This window comes from Paramormyrops kingsleyae, chromosome 19 (assembly GCF_048594095.1).
Source record: "Paramormyrops kingsleyae isolate MSU_618 chromosome 19, PKINGS_0.4, whole genome shotgun sequence".
NCBI lineage: Eukaryota > Metazoa > Chordata > Actinopteri > Osteoglossiformes > Mormyridae > Paramormyrops > Paramormyrops kingsleyae.
In genome coordinates, this window is record NC_132815.1 from 13,767,062 (window position 1) to 13,789,073 (window position 22,012).

The 22,012-nt window shown below is 47.6% G+C and overlaps 1 protein-coding gene across 5 annotated transcripts in view; it reads left to right on the plus strand.

The window, feature by feature from the left end:
- Positions 1–22,012, plus strand: part of nhsl1b (NHS-like 1b) — a 99,402-nt gene that overhangs the window by 51,662 nt on the left and 25,728 nt on the right. Inside the window, exon 1 of one of the 5 annotated variants that reach the window (XM_023806933.2) lies at positions 214–344. The exons of the other annotated variants lie outside the window; for them this stretch is intronic. Coding sequence (XP_023662701.2) covers positions 308–344 — 37 coding nt within the window. The 5' untranslated portion in view covers positions 214–307. Of the gene's footprint in view, positions 1–213; positions 345–22,012 lie in introns of those variants that run through there. 5 annotated transcript variants of the gene reach the window in all.

Genomic DNA, 22,012 nt, shown 5'->3' on the forward strand with positions numbered 1-22,012 from the left:
GACAGCTCCGTTCAAAACAATCGTCGGCTGGGCTGAGATTTGGGGGGGGGGGGGATTTTTCAGGCATTTGTCAGGCATGCGGCCCGGAGCCGGAGAGATGAGGTGATTGGATAGCAGTCTGCTCCGGGTACGGGGGCTGGCTGGCGAACTGCCACTGGGAGGGCAGGGTGGGGGGGGGGGGGCGTGTGTGTCTATGTGTGTGCGTGTTAGCGATCGGAGTGTGGGATGAGGGTAGCTGCTGAGACGGACGCTTCTGGTGTTCAGGGACGACTCCACACCGCAGACTGGATCTGCCTCCGCGGAGCACATGGGGGAAGGCAGACCTGTCATGTTCTGCCTGAAAGGTAGGGGGCCAGGTGCAGAACCAGGCGGGAGGCCAGGTGGGGGACAGCCTCGCATGTGACTTGCAGCATAATGTCTGCAGCTCCGGGGAAAATGTTCTTTGTGGGAGACAAAGAAAGCAAACAGATTTTCTGCTTCCTGGGGTGAAAAAGTGCTGTGTCAGCCTGCCTTCCTGCACTGCATGCTTCCCCTGTCGCCCAGTGAGGAAGTGGCCGGTCACGCTGGGAGTTATGGCAGTTGTGCCAAAGTTTAACCTGCGATACATGCCACCAGCTGGGGGTGTGTGTATGTGTGGCAGGATGAAAAGAGCCATTTCGCTCATTCTGTGGTGCATTTTCTAGGAGCTGAGTGGTTGATTTTGTCGTACTGATTTTTGGATTTATTTATTTATTTATTTTGCAGTTGCTCTATGTGAATGAATCGACTGTCAAGCACTAAATAGATTTTGCTTTGTACCTTCCTCAGGGGTGCTGCACCGCAGTGCTGAAAGCTCTTGTCAAGTGGCAATCACAGCACAATGGTAGTAATAATTGTTGGACAAACTAATGTGGTCCTGGTTACTGTCTTGAGCGTTCCACTGTTTTTTTGGAGGTGTCTGTTTCACTGATTTCATTGCTCTGAGGTGTGCCAGCTGGACTTTTCTGGTCAAGAAGTTAACTGGAGCTCCATCCATACCTGCCACAGAAACTGGAGATGAAAATATTGAACTCGTGTTGATGCTATTCTTCTGCGTGTTTTTGGTCTTACTCAAAGGAAGTTCAGTGTTTCCAGTTGCAGAGCTGGAAACCAGGGCTGAATGTGAGTGCTATAGCGCCTCGATGGCCTCCGTCCCCCTTGTGTGTACCGACCCTCCAAGGCTTCAGTTTAACCAGATCCTGTGCCAGACCATTCGACCACGCTGAACTTCAGCTAGTCACTGTGGGTATGTAAAAATTACACGGAATGTCATCTGAGCCAAATACAATACGTTCAGTCTTCAAACCACTAATTACCTTTGTCCTTTTTAAACCAAACGACCTCTGCTTTTTCAGCTCTGGTTATTCTTCCATGAATAACTTTTGCAAGTTCTGGACTGCAAGCTGTAGACCCAAGGCATGGTCTTCTGACGCGGGTCAATCACACTAGTCTATTGCAGTGAATTTGCTGCCATTAAAATGATATTTCAGCCTCTTCCTGTAAGACTTTCATTCAAAACACTTGTATAGTGGATATGTATGAGAACCACCTTTCCTGAGGGGAGACAGGGATCAGGGGGTATGGGGTCTACAAAACACAAACCCAGACATACTCGAATACCAGAAGTAGTCAAACATACACGTTTCTGAGCACGAGAGAAAAGTGGAGGAAAGCAATATGGATAATCCCACTCATCACCCTGATATGGCCAACGGCTGGAAACTTGGCAGCCGTGCCAGTGGATTATGGAAAGATACTCCTGTAGCACATAACAGCAGGCAGGGTAATACTTGTATCTGTGATCACGCCAAAACCTTCGCAATGTTCAGCAGTGGCGTGAGGCAGTTAGCAGCATGAGGCAGCTAGCGGCGTGAGGCAGTTAGCGGCGTGAGGCCGTTAGAGACGTGAGGCAGTTAGAGACGTGAGGCAGTTAGCGGCGTGAGGCAGTTAGAGACGTGAGGCAGTTAGAGACGTGAGGCAGTGAGAGACGTGAGGCAGTTAGCGGCGTGAGGCAGTGAGAGACGTGAGGCAGTTAGCGACGTGAGGCAGTTAGCGACGTGAGGCAGTGAGAGACGTGAGGCAGTTAGCGGCGTGAGGCAGTTAGGGACGTGAGGCAGTTAGAGACGTGAGGCAGTTAGCGGCGTGAGGCAGTTAGAGACGTGAGGCAGTTAGAGACGTGAGGCAGTTAGCGGCGTGAGGCAGTTAGAGATGTGAGGCAGTTAGCGGCGTGAGGCAGTTAGAGACGTGAGGCAGTTAGAGAGGTGAGGCAGTTAGGGACGTGAGGCAGTTGGAGACATGAGGCAGTTAGGGACATGAGGCAGTTAGGGATGTGACGCAGTTAGCGGCGTGAGGCAGTTAGAGACACGAGGCAGTTAAGGACATGAGGCAGTTAGAGACGTGAGGCAGTTAACGGTGTGAGGCAGTTAGGGACGTGTGGCAGTTAGGGACGTGACGCAGTTAGCGGCGTGAGGCAGTTAGAGACGTGAGGCAGTTAGGGACGTGAGGCAGTTAGAGATGTGAGGCAGTTAGCGACGCGCTTGCATAAGTGCTTATTCACAACATGGATTTAATCAGGCAGCCTCCTCCACAGACTCGAGCTGTTCGCCCTTAATGAGCCAGGCGGAAGACATTAAAAGCAAGGTTTATCCCACACCATCAGGGAGTTATGTGTAAAGAATGATTATGCCAGTCATGAGGGGCTTGACCCGAAAAGCTCCAGGAAATATCCTGCTGTTAATATCCAGAGTAGATAATAAACTGCTTTGGATGAACGTGTAAGATAAACAGATATGTGATATGTAATAAAATTTCAGCCCAGTTACATTTACTGTACTATGATATTTGAGCTGGCCTTAGTGCCTGAGGTAATTAATTTTATCATGCAGTCAAAAGAACAACACTTGTTGTGAAAGGCCTGCCCTCATCTCGGGTCTAACGCCAGAAGATGTAGTGCGCTATTATCCTGATTTATTGGTTGGAGCCGTTAATGCTGTCCAAACGCGTTGTCTAAGTACAGTTTGCTTTGGCCCAGTACAGTGTTGGCTCCCTGATTTATACCCGGCCTTCAAACTGGGCAGCATGCTGAGCTCCATGTCGGCCCGTCGCCGCGGCGTGTGGGTTGCTCGGTGCCAGTCTCACTAGCGCCGCCCTGCTGGCCTCCGACATGTTGTTGCCGTTGGCACTGGCTAGCATTGCCGTTGTTAAACGTTGGCCGGGCCTCTTCCGCCCTGGCCCAGGCATTAAAAAGGGACAGCAGTCTTATACACAGGAGACAGTGATAAATCAGATCCTCGGGGTTTAGCCATATGTCCATGCTGGCCTGGTAATAAAGCCAAGCAGAGCGTTATCTCTGCTGGCATGATTTCACATACTGTAGGCCGCCTCTAAGCTTCTAGACACATAAAATACTGATAAGTAGGCTATGCCACATGATCGGTTTCACGCATACATAGCTGTGTTCTTGTATTCTAGTATTTTTCAGTATTCAGTGCGATATTTTTTTCCCTTGCAGAAATTCATCTGCATTACTACAGACATGTAACCCATAATCATAAAACTCTCAAAAATAATGTCACCCGTGTAATTATATTCCTCAAAATATGAAGGGACAGCCTGAAATAGCGAAGAATCTCCCAGATTTAAACTGGCTTCCGCTGTCCAATAGTAAGTTGTGTTTATTGTTTATTTGTAAAACATGGTTTGGAAAATGGCTTAAAATGTCAGATGTGGGTTCTCAGTTCCTGTTTGATGCTGTGGTCTACGTCTGGACTTAGTGAAGTGCTCAGTCCATTCCACAGTCTCCTGCTAGGTTCCGGAGTCCCTGTCAGTGCTCACTCCTTTACATTAAATCAGTCGAATGCTTCTAACGATTTGCTGCATCGGGCACACAGCAAATTCTGTGGTTGCCCTGTGGCTCTTGTGATGGCCCACAGAAGGTGGAGCTGTACCTGGCTCCAGCTCCAGCTGTGGATTCTCCTTCTGGTGTCACATGGAGTAATTAAGTAATGGCGTGTTGGGGCAGAGTGGATGGGCTGTGTCAGTTTGGACCTGTCTCCCACCTGCCGTCACCTTTCTGTTTTTGTGTTTACTATGTGGCAACCAACCTCCTATTCCTGACACAAACTTCTTAATAATAATAGATACTTAATTTCCTACCAGGGATCAATAATCTCTATGCCTCCCTCACCTTGCTCTCTGTAGGTGAGAGCAAGCTGGCAGGGAAGGGCAATCACCTCTTGCAGTAGAGAGCTGGGGGTTAAGGGCTTTGCTCGAGGACCTCCAGATGTGCCAAGGCTGAGCTTCAACTGGTGACCTTCTGCTCACAGACACAGGGGCTTTGACCCCTGAACCACATGCTACCGGCCACGTTTGCTGAAGAATTAATGAGTGGAATAGGAACCTGATTTTTTTTCTGGAGGGGAAGTGTGTCTCCTTAAATGGAGTTGACTGGGATAAGTATTACCAATCTGCTCCAGACTTCCCTAATGGGATTTTCCAGGTATTTTCAATGGTCACTGTTGCCTGGTCCTAAGTAGCCATCTCCTTCTGACATGCTGCAGTGGTTTGAAAATCGAGGGTAATGCTATTTGCACGGGCTTGCCTAACACTTTGGTGCAGTACGGCTGTACAGTAACTGTTCAGTGATGCAGTGACAATATACAAGACCCAAGCTGTAGAATTGCACAATCCAACTGTGAACAGTCCTGGCATGTCTTCCGCAAAGACAACAACCCGATCAAACAGTTCTTGAATGATGAAGGCAATGGATTGTGTGTTGTACTCGTAGAGTCTAGTATGGATGAGTGGTTGATAGTGGGTTTACAGGTTCAGTGGTGATAAAACGATAGCCAGTGAACAGTGATGATGATACAAACAATAAAAGTAAATACAAACATGCAAAACACACATAGAAAAGGAATCTCCGCTATCTTATACAAACGCCGAATCTCCTCTTCTCTCTCATATCCTCTTTCCAATTTCCCTCTTCCTGGTTCAACACCTTTTTTTAAATGTAGTCTAAGGTCCACACTAAGGACGTGCTTCAGGACAATATCACAGCCTGCCTCGTGAAATGGTGAGCACCCCCCCCCCCCTCATGTTTACAGGAGGCCACAATGCACCAGTGGGCTCAGTGGTGACCCTCAGTTTTTCAGGGTTAATTTTTTTAATGACCCCTGCAAATTTCCTGAATGTGGGAATCTCAACTGCATAATTCCTGGAAGTGGGGGGCTGCGGCCACTGGGCTCGCCCCTGGTTTGGGGGGGGGCAGCGTATGGCTCAGTAGGTGCCGGATAAATGACTGACCCTGCGATCAGACCCCAAGCTTTGCACTCGACAGTGTGTGTGTGTGTTTGTGTGTCTGTGTGTCTGTGTGTGTGTGTGTGTCTGTGTGAGTGTCTGTGTGTGTGTGTGTGTGTGTGTCTGTGTGTGTCTGTGTGTGTGTGTCTGTGTGTCTGTGTGTCTGTGTGTGTGTGTGTGTGTGTGTCTGTGTGTGTGTGTGTCTGTGTGTGTGTCTGTGTGTCTGTGTGTGTGTGTGTGTGTGTGTCTGTGTGTCTGTGTGTGCCTCACAAAGGAGATATGCAAAAAGAAGCATTCCAATGTACTAGAATTTATGTAAATAGCAAATGAAGGTTCATTTCCTAGAAGATCACATGTTAATTAGGATGTCATTTAACGAGTTAAGGGATTGGGTAAGTTCCTTAAAATGGTGACCTTTTACTTTTAGCACGACAGCAGCCAGCCTAGTTGTTAATGATACAGACTCATAAAAAATGAACATTGTCATTTAGAGTCTCAGGAGGAGTTCGTATCCTGTTACACTGCACAGTTCTATGTGATTTTTCCCATTTGGAATTAAATAAGGCATATCTGGTAGAGTAGCCTGCAGTATTTGCGGTAAATGCGCATTAGCGATAGCCGCATGCCAGGCTGCACTGCTCAGCCTTGGTTAAACATGTTCCTGTTCGCTCTGGGGACTACATTCCATCAGTTTCTGACAACAGTCTTCATTTGTTTCTGCTTCCACTCTGTCTGTCTGTCTGTCTATCTTTAGATTGTACAATTTTTCTCCATGATTTCACACAGAATCCAGGGTGTGGATGCTGGGCCCCCTGGCACCGTTTGCCTCTCCCGGAATCGCCGGACGTGTGGTGTGTCCCACCATGTACCAAGCATGTGCTCAGACACCCTCTGACAACTCTAGTACCTTGGCCCACTATATTTGACTAACCATGACAGCGAAAAATTGGAGTCTTTGGCTAAAAGAATCTCCTGCCATGGTTGGGCTTAGCTATGGTTCAGTGCTCTCGGTGTGGTTTTGCTTGCAGAGCTGTTCGTTCAGCCAGAAATACTTCTGTTGCACCTGATACGGGTTGAAGGCATTCCCCGATATGAGTAGTTACAAAATCTACAATACTTTTGATGGTATACAGCAGGGGTGTCACACTCCAGTCCTGGGGGGCCGGAATCCTGCACATCTTTGGGTTTCCCCTCATTTAACACACCTGATTCAACTTCTTGCAACTCCTTGTGCTAATTACCACACACCTCTTGAGCTGAATCACATCATGTGATGGAACAGGGAAAGAACTAAGCTACTCAGGGCTCCGGCCCCCCAGGACTGGAGTTTGACACCCCTGGTACAAGCCATTGTTTCCTGGTTTGTGAGAGTATTTGCAAAATGACTCCATTCTCAGCAGCAATTTCTCCCGCAATTTCTTTTTTGGGCAACCAAGGATGTTCTGAGCTTTCTTCATGCTGATTGTGTACTGTGTGACGCCTTTGCATTTAAAATTATAATAGAGGACTGGCTGCATTCTGTGTTTAGCTTATTTTATTTACTCTGCTGGACTGAAAGGAGAGGAGTATTTAGCCATTTTAATTCAAAAACTCCAGAGGAGAGTATGTTAGTGGGTGCATCAGTAGCTGGGTTGGCAAGGACTTTGGAGTCCTGCGCTGACAGGTCTTAAAGAACGGCGATACCACTCAGGAGGATCCAGATGTGTAGGTTGTCAGCAAACAGAGACGGTTTAAGGAAACTCTAGTAGGAACAGTCGCAGAATGAGTTTAAACAAAGAAACCGTGCTGAAATGTAGCATCTGAACCCACAAATTCAGGATGGATCACTGCTTTACCATCAGAGTGGCTGTCTTCTGCAGCTTGAGGTGTCACTATTGATTATATAAACAATCGAGTAATCTGACAATTCATCTAGTAATCGTTTATGTACGATATAATAAGTGTGAGGAAGGAACCGACCAACTGTCACAGGATGCACGTCCAGTGACACGTACAAGTTAGTTTAGGCACAGCAATCCAGTGAAGTAGCCATGGTGTTGGAGAGTGGAAGGGAACTGGAGGAATCGCCAGAAAGTGCGGCACACACAGGGGGAACATGCAAACTCCACACACGGAAAGCAGTGGTGTGTGGCAACAGCAATATCCACTGTGCCGACCACAGCATGCAGTACGTGTGATGAGGAGAGAAGGAAGGAAGGAATGATGGAAAGAAAGAAATATTATTATTAAATAAATTGTTATAATTATAAGTATATGGTTATTATGCATTGTATTATGTAAGGTGATGCCACTAAGTGACGGGCTAATCTTCGATTTTTCTGACATACAGGAATCGTACAAAGTAAATTAAGCAAAATAATGTAAGTCAGTGACGACAAAGACAGGCTAGGCTACTCCCAGAGGCTAACTGGCACACATCTATGGCTAACTTTGCAGTATTGTGTGAGTCTGTCAAACCCGAATGTCTTCTTTTTTTTATGCATCTGCATTGCAGTCATGCTGTGGTGACTTAAGTTCTGCTTTGCAATACTGACAGCCGACTGAACTGTCATTCACTTTTAATGTGAAATGCTTTGTGCTTTCGCTCTCTATCTGGACCCTCACTGTCTACCTTCTGCCATATTGCCGAGTCATCGAGATGGAAAATTTTAATCAATGCTAGTTTTAGTAATCGAATAATCAAGTTTAATCAAGTAATCATGACAGCTCTGTTGAGGTACATGTTCTGGCTTGGTCCAAACCATGTTCTTGTGTCCCCCCTCCTACCCAGAAGAATGCTTAAAAAATACTTGGCATGACACCCCTGACTGATATCAGTTACGATCTGCCTATGCACTGCACCTCCGACAAAAGAAGGAAGGAGCAACATTTCTGATTGTTTAGTGGGGAGTGGGGGTGCCTTCCTGTGCTGTGGATTCATAAAAGCCCACAGAAGTCACTGAACAGGAGAGATCACAGCAAAGCAGGCGGAGCGATGAGTGGGATCTTGCCAGGAGAATAGCATCCTGGTGGTAGAGGGGGCTATTAAGTGATATGGGGGGGGCATTTTATGAGGACCCCGGCAGAGAACTTGTTTGTTGAAGACCCCAGAAGTGAGCCTGAAATTTGGGGTAATGAAAGAACGAGCTTTTACCTTCCTCTGCCTTTCCCCCCGTCTCTCTCTTCCTCTCTCAGTACGGCTGGCGTGTAACAGGGTAATTTAGTCTCTGGCATGCGTGAGCATAGCGGTTGGGAAGCTCTTTGACAGGATTCTTCCTGGCCATCAAGACACGCAGAGAGTAACAGCGGGCAGAGTGGCATTGAGCCAAGTCTGCGAGGGTCTCGCCTCCACCTGACACCGATTCGTACTGTTAATCCGTTCGAGAGGGTGCCACTTTGCCGGAAACTGCCCACCACTCCTCTGGGTTATGGGGGGAAGGCTGTGAGGAGGGTTACGCCAGCACGGGCAGCATGTCGATTCGTCATGAGGACCATGAGCTCCAGGCTCGCTCTCCCTTCCTGGAGATACGCCCCGGTGCTGGAGGCAGGCCCCGAAACAGCCTCCCTCTCCAGCACGTCTGTCGTGGTTCATCGTTCATCCGGTTTACCCTCCGTTTGTTCAGAAAGAGGACTGTCTGGCAGTCAGAAAGGTCATGCTGGTTCTCAGCCGCTTGGCTGTAGTTGCTTGGTATATAATATTGCGTTAGTAACAGATTCCCTCTGCTGTGGTGTTGATTAATATTACATTATTATGTTGCTGAGGTAACATTTTGCATATAGGCTGATTGTAAAAATATGTAAATGCATCTTAAGATTTGTTTCATTAGCATAAGGAACTTTCAGATTGCTCCCCCTTGTGGCCATCTGCGGTAATAGTTGCCTTTATGACCAGAACATTTGGGGATATTTGTTTTAGTTCCCTTCATCGGTCAGTGGGAAGCTCTAGTTCTGCTGGTCCCTTCTGCTGAGTTCCACCACTCGCCAGGAGGTGACGCCAGATTTCTGCACGCTTTGCTGGTGCACGATCAAAGACTGTGGCTCCTTCATAAGGCCCAGGTTAAGGACGGGGGGGGGGGGTAGTGCGCTTGTCATGGAATCAGCGCAGCCAATCCAGAGACATGCAGGGTGACATTTGTGTCGGATGTGGGGAGGGGCATTATGGCACATTAGCCTGGAATGAAATGTAGACCCGACGCTGCCAGTCAATATTTTGGAGGAGATGGATGGGATCGATGGTTAAGATAAATGAGTCCAGCTGACCACGTGTAAAAACGTTAGCCCTGTGTCCGTGTTACCTAACCCAGAGACCCCCCCTCCCCCCACACTGTCACATGATGTAATCATTTGAAAGGGGGATCAATGGTAAGGTTACAGTGCAACTCCCAGCCCACTCTGTAACTTTTAGGCCAGTCTGCTCTTTGCAGCCCCCCAGTCTCTCACTTTATATACTAAACTGAGTTCAAGCACAACACCAGCGCTTCCACCTAAATGTCTGGTTTTCAGCGTACATGTAGGGAGCTAGAATGTGTAAGGATGTCTAATAAGTATCTGCGTCTCCACAAATGCTTCACACCGGCGAGTCGGCTGCATATTCCTGAGTCAGTGGTACAAACTGCTCCCAAAAGAATCTGGGGGCTGGGGGCATAATTACCTGGAGTGTGATGGCCATCTGTGGCCCTTGCTCCTGTCTGGCTCACCATGGAGACTTACGGATAATCTGGGTTTAGGGATTAGTGGCCGCCTTGGGAACAAAGACTATGAAGAAAGGGGAGAAAGAAGAGAGAGAGAGAGACAGAGAGCAGGTTCACCAGGAAGAGGAAGTTGCCAAGGAGACCTCTTGGATCTCCACACTGATTCTGCTAGGTCTCAATCAGTACTTTTTCATCACAGGTGAAGAGCCGGGTGATGAAGCACATTACTCTTGTGGGCTGTTTGCCGAAAGCTGGTTCAGCCAGACAAACTGAGTTCTTTTTGAAGCCGGGTCTTGTCAACTGACACTGAAGGGGTTGGGCTCTTTGTTAAGGAAATCGATGTGATTGAATTGAAGCCCCAAGGAGAGGTCTCAGCCCGCCTATACAGAAGGCTCCCCGGGGGCCAGTGGTAAACAGGCTCCTCCCTTCCTGGAGGGGTGGAGGACAGCAGGAGGCTCCAGGAGAAGTGAGTAAGGGGAGGGGGTGGATTGCTTACTGGCCCCCTGCCCCCCCCCCCCCCCGCTACCTCCACCCAGGCCATCGCTGATGTGGAAGGGGGGACCCATGCAGCATGACTGCATATGTGCACTGCCTCTCCTCGGAGCCAGAGGTCAGCTACTGGCACAAGTCCTACTATGAGGACAGGGACGAGCTGCGGCCGCTTTATACCCAGAGCCGCATGGGCAACACGCAGCCCAAAGCTGAGGGCAGCCTCCGGCGCCGGCTGCTCGCATCGAAGATCCACCAGAAGCAGGATTCGCTGTGGGCGCCCAGGCAATTGCTGGGTCCCGAGCCCAAGAGAGGGCCGCCGAGTCCTGGCTGCTCCCCCATCCACACCCACTTGGACTGGAAAGGTAGATGCACTTTCTCCTTCAGTCACGTTAGCGTTCGACTTTAGCCATGAGCTAATCTTCTTAGTTTTCACAAGAGATTCACTTAGAATAGCTTCAGGGAAGATGCATTTTAAGTACAAGAATTGCTTAGATGTTCCTGTTTTGGCTGCCATTTTTTATGTGTCTTCCTCATACATTCATCTTTGGTTCGGTGTAAGTACTCTGACTTGTGTCGATGGAGTTGCATAGAAGGTTCCTGTAAGGATGTGGGTTACTTCCATGTGCAGGACAACCTTCTGCTGGGACTGAGGGACTGTGGGGCATTGATTACTTTAGAGTGGTGCATGAGTGCTCACTCAGCACATTTCTGTCAGTGGTTTCATGTCATACTTTTTGTAGATTTATATGACAGATTGATCAGTTGGTAACTTTCACAAGAAAAATAATCTCTGCAAACTGGCAGCTTAAAGAATCGTAGCTCGCAAACATTGTTTTTGTTCGTTTAATTGACCTGCATCCCAGCGTGGGTGTGTGCTGCGTAATATTCTCTTTCTGTGCCATTTATATCCTTACTGGGACATTGCTGAGGTCTCCAGTAAAAGAATCTCTTTTCTTATGCTTTTGGGTCCTCCCACTTTGGCCAGTCATCCACGGCAGGATTTGGCTCAGAATCTCATAGCAGTGCAGCGTATGATTTCCTTAACCACCCCCTGCCCCCGCATCACCCCCAGGGTTGTCTAACCACACTGTTGAAGATTCCTCGCCCGCGACCATTGCATGGGGGGGGGGGGGCTTTTTGTGGTGAACTGGTCTTTTTTATTTAAATCCCCCCTTCCTACTGAGGGATCAGTCACTGCTGGGGGGGGGGGTGGATAGGGAAGTGATGGGTAGAGAAAACATGGAAAACAGCTTTTCTTCATAGTACGACAGAAGAAAATGGAAAAGAAAACAGCTTGAGAATGGCTGGTTTTACACTCCATGGGACACGCACGCCATTCTCTAGAGTTCCAAAATATTTAAAAACGGTCATTGCGAGATCATGGCTGTTACTGTGCCGTGCCAAGACTGGGTGCATGACCCCCTGTAAGGCCCCCTCTGCCAGTGTGGTACCCTGGCAAGCCTCCACAGAGAGCACTGAGATGGTTTGTTAGGGTCAGATCAATTTCATTTACATTTATGTATTTAACAGACGCTTTTCTCCATTTCAGTGAAAAAAATAGTCTTTTAAACAAAGTCAATAAGCTGATATACAGTATATATGATTTTTACATAAATTAACAAATAAGGTTAATTGGAGATATGAAAGTGCTTATAGCTGTGCGTGTGCGAGTGACTGGTTTCTGAGTGTGCCCTGTGATGGTGTGTGAGTGAATGGTGTGAGTGTGCCCTGTGATGGTGTGTGAGTGAATGGTGTGAGTGTGCCCTGTGATGGTGTGTGAGTGAATGGTGTGTGAGTGTGTAAGTGAATGGTGTGTGAGTATGTGAGTGAATGGTGTGAGTGTGCCCTGAGATGGTGTGTGAGTGAATGGCGTGTGAGTGTGTGAGTGAATGATGTGTGTGAGTGTGCCCTGAGATGGTGTGTGAGTGTGCCCTGCGATGGTGTGTGAGTGAATGGTGTGTGAGTGTGCCCTGCGATGGTGTGTGAGTGAATGGTGTGTGAGTGTGCCCTGCGATGGTGTGTGAGTGAATGGTGTGTAAGTGTGCCCTGCGATGGGTTGGCGCTACAAACTGGGTTATTCCCTGCCTTGCATCTGTGAATTTCTGGAATTAACATGCATTTTTGAACTAACTAAATCTAAATTCCAAATGTATCTCTTTAACAAAAGTGGATTGAACCCAGGCCCTCTGCAATCCCCTTAACCTAAAGGAAGACAAGGAAGCGGTAGGGGGGTCCCGCCTGGGGTGATCCCACCCTTACATGTAATACCTTTCCCAGCAACGTTGCCCAAAAAGCTACACAGACATTCAGGATCGATGGGCAACAGGAGTTGCCCAGATCCGGCCTAAGAAGGTGAATTCGAAATACGAAAATGTTCTTTGTTGTAATCTTTGCTTGTATTTTCTGCGTCTCTGACCTGATGGATGGAGTCTTCTCTGTGATTAATTATTCATCCCCTTCAGCAGCGTGTGCATGACCAGCTGGTCTGGTCTGAGCGTTAATCAGTCACAACCCCTGTTCTCAGTTTTGGACAACTCAGCATAAAAACAAAATAAACCCATGACAGTTCTTTCATTACCTTTTTAAATGCTTTTAAAGGCTTTATACATTTAATTACATTAGCCGTCAGATCTTCTTCCCATATATAAACAGGTGTGAGTGAATGAAACAGTGGAACAGGGTCAGTAAGTGGCCCGTGGATGGTAGCCCTCTGAGAATAGCATTTCTTCTAGCTGATAAAGCACACAGAGAGGCCTTCAGGCATTATTTGCCATAATCAGTCAGCGTGATATCTAGCAAATCTGTTAGCATGTTGCCTGGCTAATCTGTTAGCATGCTGTATGACTAATCTGTTAACATGCTGCGTTACAAATCTGTTACCATGCTAACTGTGTAATCTTTTAGCATGCTGTACGGCTAATCTGTTAACATGCTGCGTTACAAATCTGTTAGCATACTAACTTGCTAATATTTTAGCATGCTGCATGGCTAATCTGTTAACATGCTGCGTTACAAATCTGTTGTCATGCTAACTGGCTACTTTGTTAGCGAGCCGTGCGGATGATCCGTTCATACAGTGGCAGAAAGTTCCACCTCTCTCCGCGAAGCAGGCAGGCACTGTATTCGCTGTGGCTGATTAACCGCAGCCTTTTTCAGAGTTGGTCACAAAGAAGCTTTGTTGCACTGTGGCCTGGCTGCCCCCCCCCCACACACACACACACACCCCAGCTCTGCTCCGGTGTCCCCCTTTATATCTGACTCGCCAAAGGAAAGACCTGGAAGAGACGGCCAAGGGTGGAGAAGCAGGAGGTTTTTGCTGCCTATTGATTACCCATCTCTTGTGCTGTCCTGAGGAAGCACCTTTAGGAGACGGGAGGCCTTCGTAGGAGACACCAGCCTTTAGATCTCCGCAAGTGGCCTGCACCTGTGACCCCTCCGCAGATTCTGCCCACTGTGAGGGACTGTTTCTGAATGGGAAATAGACCAATGGGATCCATGTCCTTGCTGAGTCAAACATGGGCACACATTACCCAAAGGCGGTCTGAGAACAGCAACCTGTAAAACTAGAGACAGATAGATAGACAGATAGATAGATAGACAAATAGATAAATAGATAGATAGATAGATAGATGGATGGATGGATGGATGGAACCAGCAACCTGATGATTTATTCTGTAGTGCAGCTATCCTCTGTCAGGGCTGGACTGGAATAAAAAATCGGCCCTGGACTTTGGGGTCCCTGACGGTCGATTTCCCCAGCAGAGAAATGCACACCATGGCTGCTAGTCAGTCCGGCCCTGTCCTCTGCTCTGCGGGAGGGTCTGTCCACTCCCATATAAACCGGACAGGTAACCTGATGACTTCGTTGAAAGTAACAAAGGTCTGTTATGAAGTTGTGTTATTTTGTTCTGCTGATCCATTTGAGTAAGGGAATCACGTGAATATCTAAAGATGAACACAATTACTGAAACTATATCTGCTTGTGGTCCATCATAAGAGTGTTATTTTCCGGTAAATGACCCCTAACGTGGACGGAATTAGGGTTCAGGTTTGGGAGAGAGAATATGTAATGGATTGCATGAGGGTGGGGTGGGGGGCATGCAAAGGGCTCATGGTTGCTGCTGGAACATTTAGATTGGACACACATTTTCAGATGACACTAATAACAGTAATTAACAGTAATTGATGTGCTGGGGGTGTAATATCTGATGTTCTGTGTAGGCCTGATTTTGTTTGTGCCACTCAGGGGAGGCTGGGAAACGTTGTAATGAAATCACAGGTACTTCTCTTATCTAATTACACCCCACTTTAAGGAAAGAGTACGGGGATCATGGGACCTGTGCTCCCCCCTCAGTCTGGATGGAAATCCCAGCTGCAGTTTTGGGCATAAGCTTGTGGGGTTGAGGGTCGGGTTCCTGCCCAGTTCTCCTTTTGCGGCGGGTGTGTGAAGCAGATGTTTTCTGCTTCAGCCCAAAGGCAGTTAGGGCAGACTGGTGTCTCTAAATTAGGTAGTGTGGTCCTTCCATTCCCTTGCCATGTGCTCGGTGCCCTGCGGATGACGTGGTTACTACCAGTGTAGGGCCCCAAGTGTCAGGGAGACTGCACTGGTAGTGGCGGGGTTAAGGACATAAACTTGTAAACCACAGGTTATTGGTTCAAGTCCCTATCATAGTATTTCTGATCGAGGCAGCTTGAAACAGCTGAATTGCCTGTTGATGTCATTTAGCTTGATTGGTGTCCTCCTTGTTAAGTGACAGTTTTACGATCTCGCTTTGTAATTGCTCTGGTGAAATACCCAGCTGTACAAATAGTAGGCAGAATTATAGGGTGCTTTGGATAAAAGCAAATAAAATAGCAATGTGCTCCAATCAGCCGGCTTTCCTAGGCGTCCTTCCAGGCCTCCCCCTCCAGAGAGGTTAAGCGGTTGGCACTCGGAGTTTTCTGGCAGACGTCCCTGACTCAGCTGCTCTGTAATCTCGGTTTTGTTTTCAGGACAGGCTCCTTTGTTTACAGAGGGCTTCATGCCATTCTGCAGGCCCACAAGCAAAGCAGAAAGGTCTGGGGACCTCGAGGGAGCCTGGCCCAGTGCCAGAGGCATTAAACGAGGTGTAGAAAAGCTGTTTATTACAGTACAAGACCCAGTTCCTGATTTGAGGTCCGTAGGTCCCCCTTGGGTAATATGGAGGGTATTGTGAAGGGTCGGGGGGTGGAGAAGGCGGAGTCAGGTGACCATGACCGAAATGCTGCCAACAGACCTAAGCACTGGAGCAGGAAAGTGCCTGTTTTGATTTCTTTTTTGTCCCAAGAAACATTGTGCTTCCTTGACAAATCCCCATCACTCCTAAAAAGTGAGTCTCCTTTCCCAGTGATCCCATCGCCTGGTGCCAGTTCCCCTTGCCATGTGATTCTGTTCTCCATCATGTCCCACCATGCTGTCACGGGTGTCTAGATGCTGAAGCCGTGATTCGTTTATCATTATGGTGGCATGTGAAAAAATATGTGTGAGGCATCGAACACAAATCAGTTGGACCGAAAAAAACAAAGGCAAAGATGTGTGAGCGATGGTGAACTCGTTCCTTCACTATGGAACACCCTCTGTCTGCTGTTGGTGTTTCATGGACCTCTACACCAGTGTTTTCTAATCCGCTCCTCTGGGATCCACAGTCGGTCCATATTTTTGCTCCCTCCCAGCTCCTGGTAAATGTGGACTGTCTGGCAGGGAGCTGGGAGGGAGCAAAAACATGGACCGGCTGGGGGTCCCTGAAGACCAGGGTTGAGAAACACTGACATTGACAAAGGATTTATGGAGAGGTGTTACATGGAGATGGTAGAGGACACTGCAGGGGTAAGACAGACCTAACCTCTGGGCCCAGGGAAACATTAGTCCGTCTCTCACAGGTCAGGGCTTGACGACAGACAGTAAAGTAGGTCAGACACAGAAGAGCATCAAACTCATGAGCTCAGTGTTCATTCGCCTATATCCCCATAGTCTGTTCACTTCTATCACTTTAAACAATCGGCATTTGGATTTTTTAACTAGTTCAAGTGAGGTTAAGTACTGACCTTCAGATCATTAGTTTATGTCCTTAACCTTGATAGTGTTCAGCTGAGTACTGTCCATGACTGATTAAGAAAGCATCACCGTAATGAGACTGGTAGCTATGCATAAGCTGTGCGCAGTACAGAGTCCTAATTCATGCTAATTACTGTTTAATTGCTTTTCAAATGGGCTTTTTTAGGTCTGGGCAGCTGCTCAGGACCCACCCTGGCATCACCAAGCACTTAACGCCTCTGTTAAGTCCGCCTCCTTAAGTGGCCTTGTTAAGACCTCCGTCATTAGTTGGCTGACACATGCATTAATTTAATAATTTTACACTTATTTATTTTCTCAGCGTTCACTATTCAGGTTGTGATTTGAACTGTTGCCCATTTTAGGTATTCGTCGCAAAGTTTCTGATTATATCTTGGAGTGGTGCAGTTACTTTCTGCTTTGCCGCTGCTTTATAGTTACACGTTTCTCACACTCAGCTGCGGGTAACTTCGCCGCCATGGTGTGAAACGTCTTTCGTTTCAAAGCACCGTTCGGACTTTTTTTTTCTTTCTTTCTTTCTTGTTTATAATACATGATCTGTACGTGCAGTGAAAGCCGTTTTTTAGGAGTTTTCCTCGGCTTTCCTTTCGTTTTTCCACCACATTGATGTGATGGTTGAACGGGAGGAGAAACCCCATTACTTCCGTACGCCTGCTATTCGCACTACGGGCTCCTGAAAGTCGCTTTTTTCTCGATGATTTGCAACCCCCCGTTAAGCGGCATAATAATGGACCCGCTGGAGGAAACGGGGACCTCAGCGGGAAGCTGCAACTGAAAGGGCGGCGGGGCTGAGCGCCTGTGTCCGGCGCTGTCGGCGGCGGCTTTGGGCTTCGGAGTCGGAGCTTACACTTAGTAGTATATAAAGACGCTTATCGATCGCAAAAATGTGCATATATTTTGATAATGTAAGTAAGAAAATAAGTGGAAAATATGAAATTCATTGACTTATACTTAATTATACTTAATAAAATTTTCAATACTCAGTATTGAATTCATTTTCTATCAGATCTGTAATCATCGATTTAAAGTGATGTGCCCAGTCATATAACATTGTTATAGTGTTATTCCAGATCATTAACTATTTCACAGTTAACTTATTTGCAAGTTTAGCTAGTGTTTGATAATAAATTTTTCTGATTGTCCCATCACTTTATCGACTGTTGTTATCTATCCCGCACACACGGTGGCGCCACATACCACATCGTACCTTCATTATGAGGTTATCGTGTTGTAATTAATTTTTCATTATCCTTGCAAGACACATTGACATACACAAAAGAAAATGTCTGAAGCAGCTAATGGCCGCAAACTACGAAATTAATGTTTGCTAAATGCTAATTTAAAATTAAATTATTGCATTAATATGCCGAGCCATCAATATCCAGTCAGAATAAAATGCGGCATTAACTGTGACCAGTCCTTTTCATCAAGTGTCAAAGTGAAGTTGTTGATGTCCCACACAGGGGCTGTTTCGAGCTGCCTTCCATTGTCAGCCAATCTGTACTCCTGTGTGTCTTTTTCATTATATTCCCTTAATCACTTAAACGTGACATTGAAACATAAAGGGTTTGGGATTTACTTCTAAGCAGCTGTCCCTTCCGAAACTGGCAAAGCTCCCCTGAGATCAATTTAGTGTTATAATACATGAGTAACCCCTCCCTCCCCCACGCCACCCCAAAGTCCGTCCATCTTAGCTGTGCTCTGCCCAGTTTTTGGTCACGTAAATTGATGTTTTTTCCCTCCTGAACTGTGTCTCATGTGCCAGACGTAGTTTTGGCGGCACAAACGGTGCCGATTACCCCACCCCCACGCGCCATCCACCCAAAACACGCGTCCGCGTTTCAGGGCGGGCGGCGCTCCAGAGGGCGCTGCGCCCATCCGTTGCCATGCTGCGGCAGATGGCTCTGACTCCAGTCGCCTGGGCGGGGGGCTGGTGTTGGAGAGCCGTCCGCTAGACACGCAGACAGAAGCGGGTCTGTCTGGGCTGCACCTTCTTTCCGTCTTACTCAGTATTGACTTTTTTTCATTGTCTTGTCAACTTTTGCTTGTATGCAGCTCTTGTTTGAATCTTCAGATCTTCCTACTAAATTACTCTAGATGAAGATCTCAGTAACATACATCTTGATATTAAATTAACAGCACTCTACTGCTTCAGTGGTGTGTGAATCAATGTTTTATCTTATTTACTCATTCACTTAGAAGAAAGAGCTTCTGGGGCGTCTTTCCATGGCTCTCAAACTGTTTTTCTGTTTTCCGTGCTTCTGTTCGTCCAGCGCTAATGAACGCCCTGTTTTTACGGCTGTTTGCGTTCCCGTGACAGCACTCCTCCTGTTTTCATGGTATCCATTTCGTAAAAGACTCTCCATCTTTATTGCTCAGCATTTACAGCTTTTTTTTTGTTGTTGTGCTACTAAGGACGTGCCCTGGTAGATACCTAGATGCCCATGTGTTGTACCCTCATTTCCATGGAAACCCCCTCCCACTCCATGCTGCTGGCAAATCTATAGGCGTCCATCACTGAAGCATGCAGTATTAATGAGAATGGACTGCAGTCCCTGGAGACTCTCTCTGATGCAGATCCCAGGGTGTGCCCGTCCAAATGAATTTGACCACTTGAAACCTTATTGTTCGCATGTGCCAACACTTCACAGAACAGAGCTGTTTAATGAAGGCCGTATTGAACTTCTCAATGGCGCATTTTATAGAAACATTTGCACAGTGCTTATTTTGTAATGTTTTATTTTGTCAAAAGTATCTGTAGGTTATTTTAAATTGTTATTATTGATTTATTTATTTTTTAATTGACCATCCTTCCCATTGATGACCTGCCACACAGAATGTCTGGGGGTAACCTCTGTTTCTATGATGATTGTTTGCCGAGCAAGTTCATGTAGGGTTCAGCTACCCGAACAATGTGGGCTGGGAGCCGAGGAGCCTGGCTACTGGTTCTCTGGCTCTCTTCCTCTTCGATGCCTTCACTACCAGTGCCAGATACATTAGGAACGTGAAGGTAGAGCAGTGTGATCTTTATCCGCTGGCATGAGAGACCCTAGACGGGATAAGAAGTCTCTCCCAGCTGAATAAGGCTGCGGGGGTGTTACCTCTCCCAGCATGCACTGGCATGTTTTGACGTTTCTTCAAAAGTCACCTTCTCAAGATACAAAGCCTGCAATGTTCTGTGGGAAATGCTGAAAACTAGTTTTTGAGTCTCCATACTTAGAACCCAACGAAGACCATCAATGAAGGTCAGAAGAGCTGCCAGTTTAGACCACAGGGTTAATATGAAGATAGCCAGGGAGGTTATAAGCTTAGGTATTGAGTAGCAGAGATGCTCCCCAGCAGCCTTGTGTTTGAGTCTTGGGTGAAGACCATGGTGCTTTGTGGAAACAAAATGTATGCCTGTGTTTGTCAGTTCCTCAAGCCTACTGGGGCAGCACCGACTGATGGGATGGACACAAAGCTCTTCAGTCACATGCAGTCTGGTTCCTTCTGTGTCACCGGCAGGTTGCATGCTCATAAGCCCAATGTTGCCCGTGTGATGCTTCTGTCCCACCTGCAGAAGGTCCGGGATGAAGGACAGGAGCGTGATGTCTGAGTATAGTTAATTAGGTAGTCCTGATGGATTCGCTGGCTTCGGCTTTCTTCCTTAACAAAACATGACATGTCCCTGGTGATCCTGAACATTCCCGGGTAAGAACCCTTGCTGTTATTTTTCTTGTTCGGTGCCTGGACCAAATGGTGAGATGAGTGGTCCCAGCTGAGCAGCATGGGACCCCCCTCCCCCCCAGCAAGGCGTGGGGGGTGGCGGGAGTTTGGCGATTCACGACTCTCCTGTCTCCATGTAGACGCCCAAGTTGCTGGATTATTAATGAAGGCTGTCTGTTCACCATCCCCCAACCCAGAAAGGCCTAGACATTGCAAGTTTAAAGGGAAGTGTTGATGGGCAGACATGGGGGGGTGGGTTTCAGGGTCTGCAGCACAAACACTAAAGGCCCTGTGCTTATTTCCTCTTGAAAGGGTGTCCCTAGGAAGGCAGACTGGTAGCCATCTTCTATGCTTTTTTCCAGAGTTGGAGTGCTGGAGGTAAACAGGTAAAAGGATGGTGACTTTGACATGGATCTCAGCAGGGAAAACCCCCGACCCTGTCCCACCCAGCCGTGTTATGCTGTGAGAAACACAGAGCAAAAAAATCCCAGTTAGTTCTCATTCTCTTACCCTCTGCGCCCCGTGGTTAGAAGGTCGGTGGCTTAAATCTTGGGCTCGGTGGAATGGTCACATAGGCGTTGGGCCCTAGAGCAAGACCATAAACCCCCCCGAAAAGGGAGAGGTGCCAGAAAAATGGCCGACCCTGCCCTCTGACCTCAAACTTCTCTTTCACCTGTATATGTGTCTGTGTCTCAAAGGAGAGCAAGATGGGATTTGTCAAAACTGAAGGATTGCAATGTAGCTTTACTAATGGTGAACAAAGCGTCATTGTTATTAGTGATTTCCTCGGTATTGTCATGATCCAGTGATTTGCGTCACTATCTTCAGTGTACCAGGTGGAAATGACAAAAGCCCAGCGTGATACATGGTGAACAATATCATCTGCAGCCACATAGCCAAAAAAATGCAGTTAGTGCAGTGCTATGTGATTTTCCATTATCTGGAGACACTTAACTGTAAATTCATTGCGATTTTGCCTGAGTAATAAGCTGCCATGGTTTCAAAGCACATTGGCTAATGCTACACTAGCGATCCCTTCGCAGAGCCAGGCTGTCGTCTCTCGGCCGCATTCGAACCATAACCCCCCCCCTCCCCTGCACCTGCACTGAGCCAGCACCTCCACCCCCATCCATCAAGCGACATCAAAACATCCTTTTCATGTAATGGCGCTCAAAGCTCATAATTGTGTTATTAAGCTTGGTGGAGATCCAACGATGGCTTAGAAGTTAAGACCATAATGTATAAGGCTTCACATAAAGGTGCCCCACCCTTATCCGCGTCTTTAAAATAACTCTTTGTCTGGCAGGTTGTTGGCTTTGGTTTGAGTAGGAGTGCCGCCGCAGCCGGTGAGAGGATTCCTGCACGTTCTTTGACAAACTGGGGCGTGCTGCCTTCGTTTGAACGCGTTGGACAATGGGCCGGAACCAAGGTCTAGATTGACACACCAAATGGCCTGACACGACGAAGCTGTTTGTTTCGCGTCGTGTGTTGGTGGGCCACTGCAGAATCCCAGACGTGCCCGGGGGCCATAGCTGGCTCGCCTCGGGGGCGGTAAAGGTCACGTGGACCTCCTGTCAGGCACCCGTTCCTCGTGGGAGTTGAGAAAGCATCATTCAGGATGCATCCCTGTAATACGGGATTGTTGCCGGGCAGAGACGCCCCCAAACAGCAGCAGAGAATGAGCTGCGTACTTCTAATGCCTCCTGCCAGTGGATTTTGCAAGCCCCCACCCCCCACT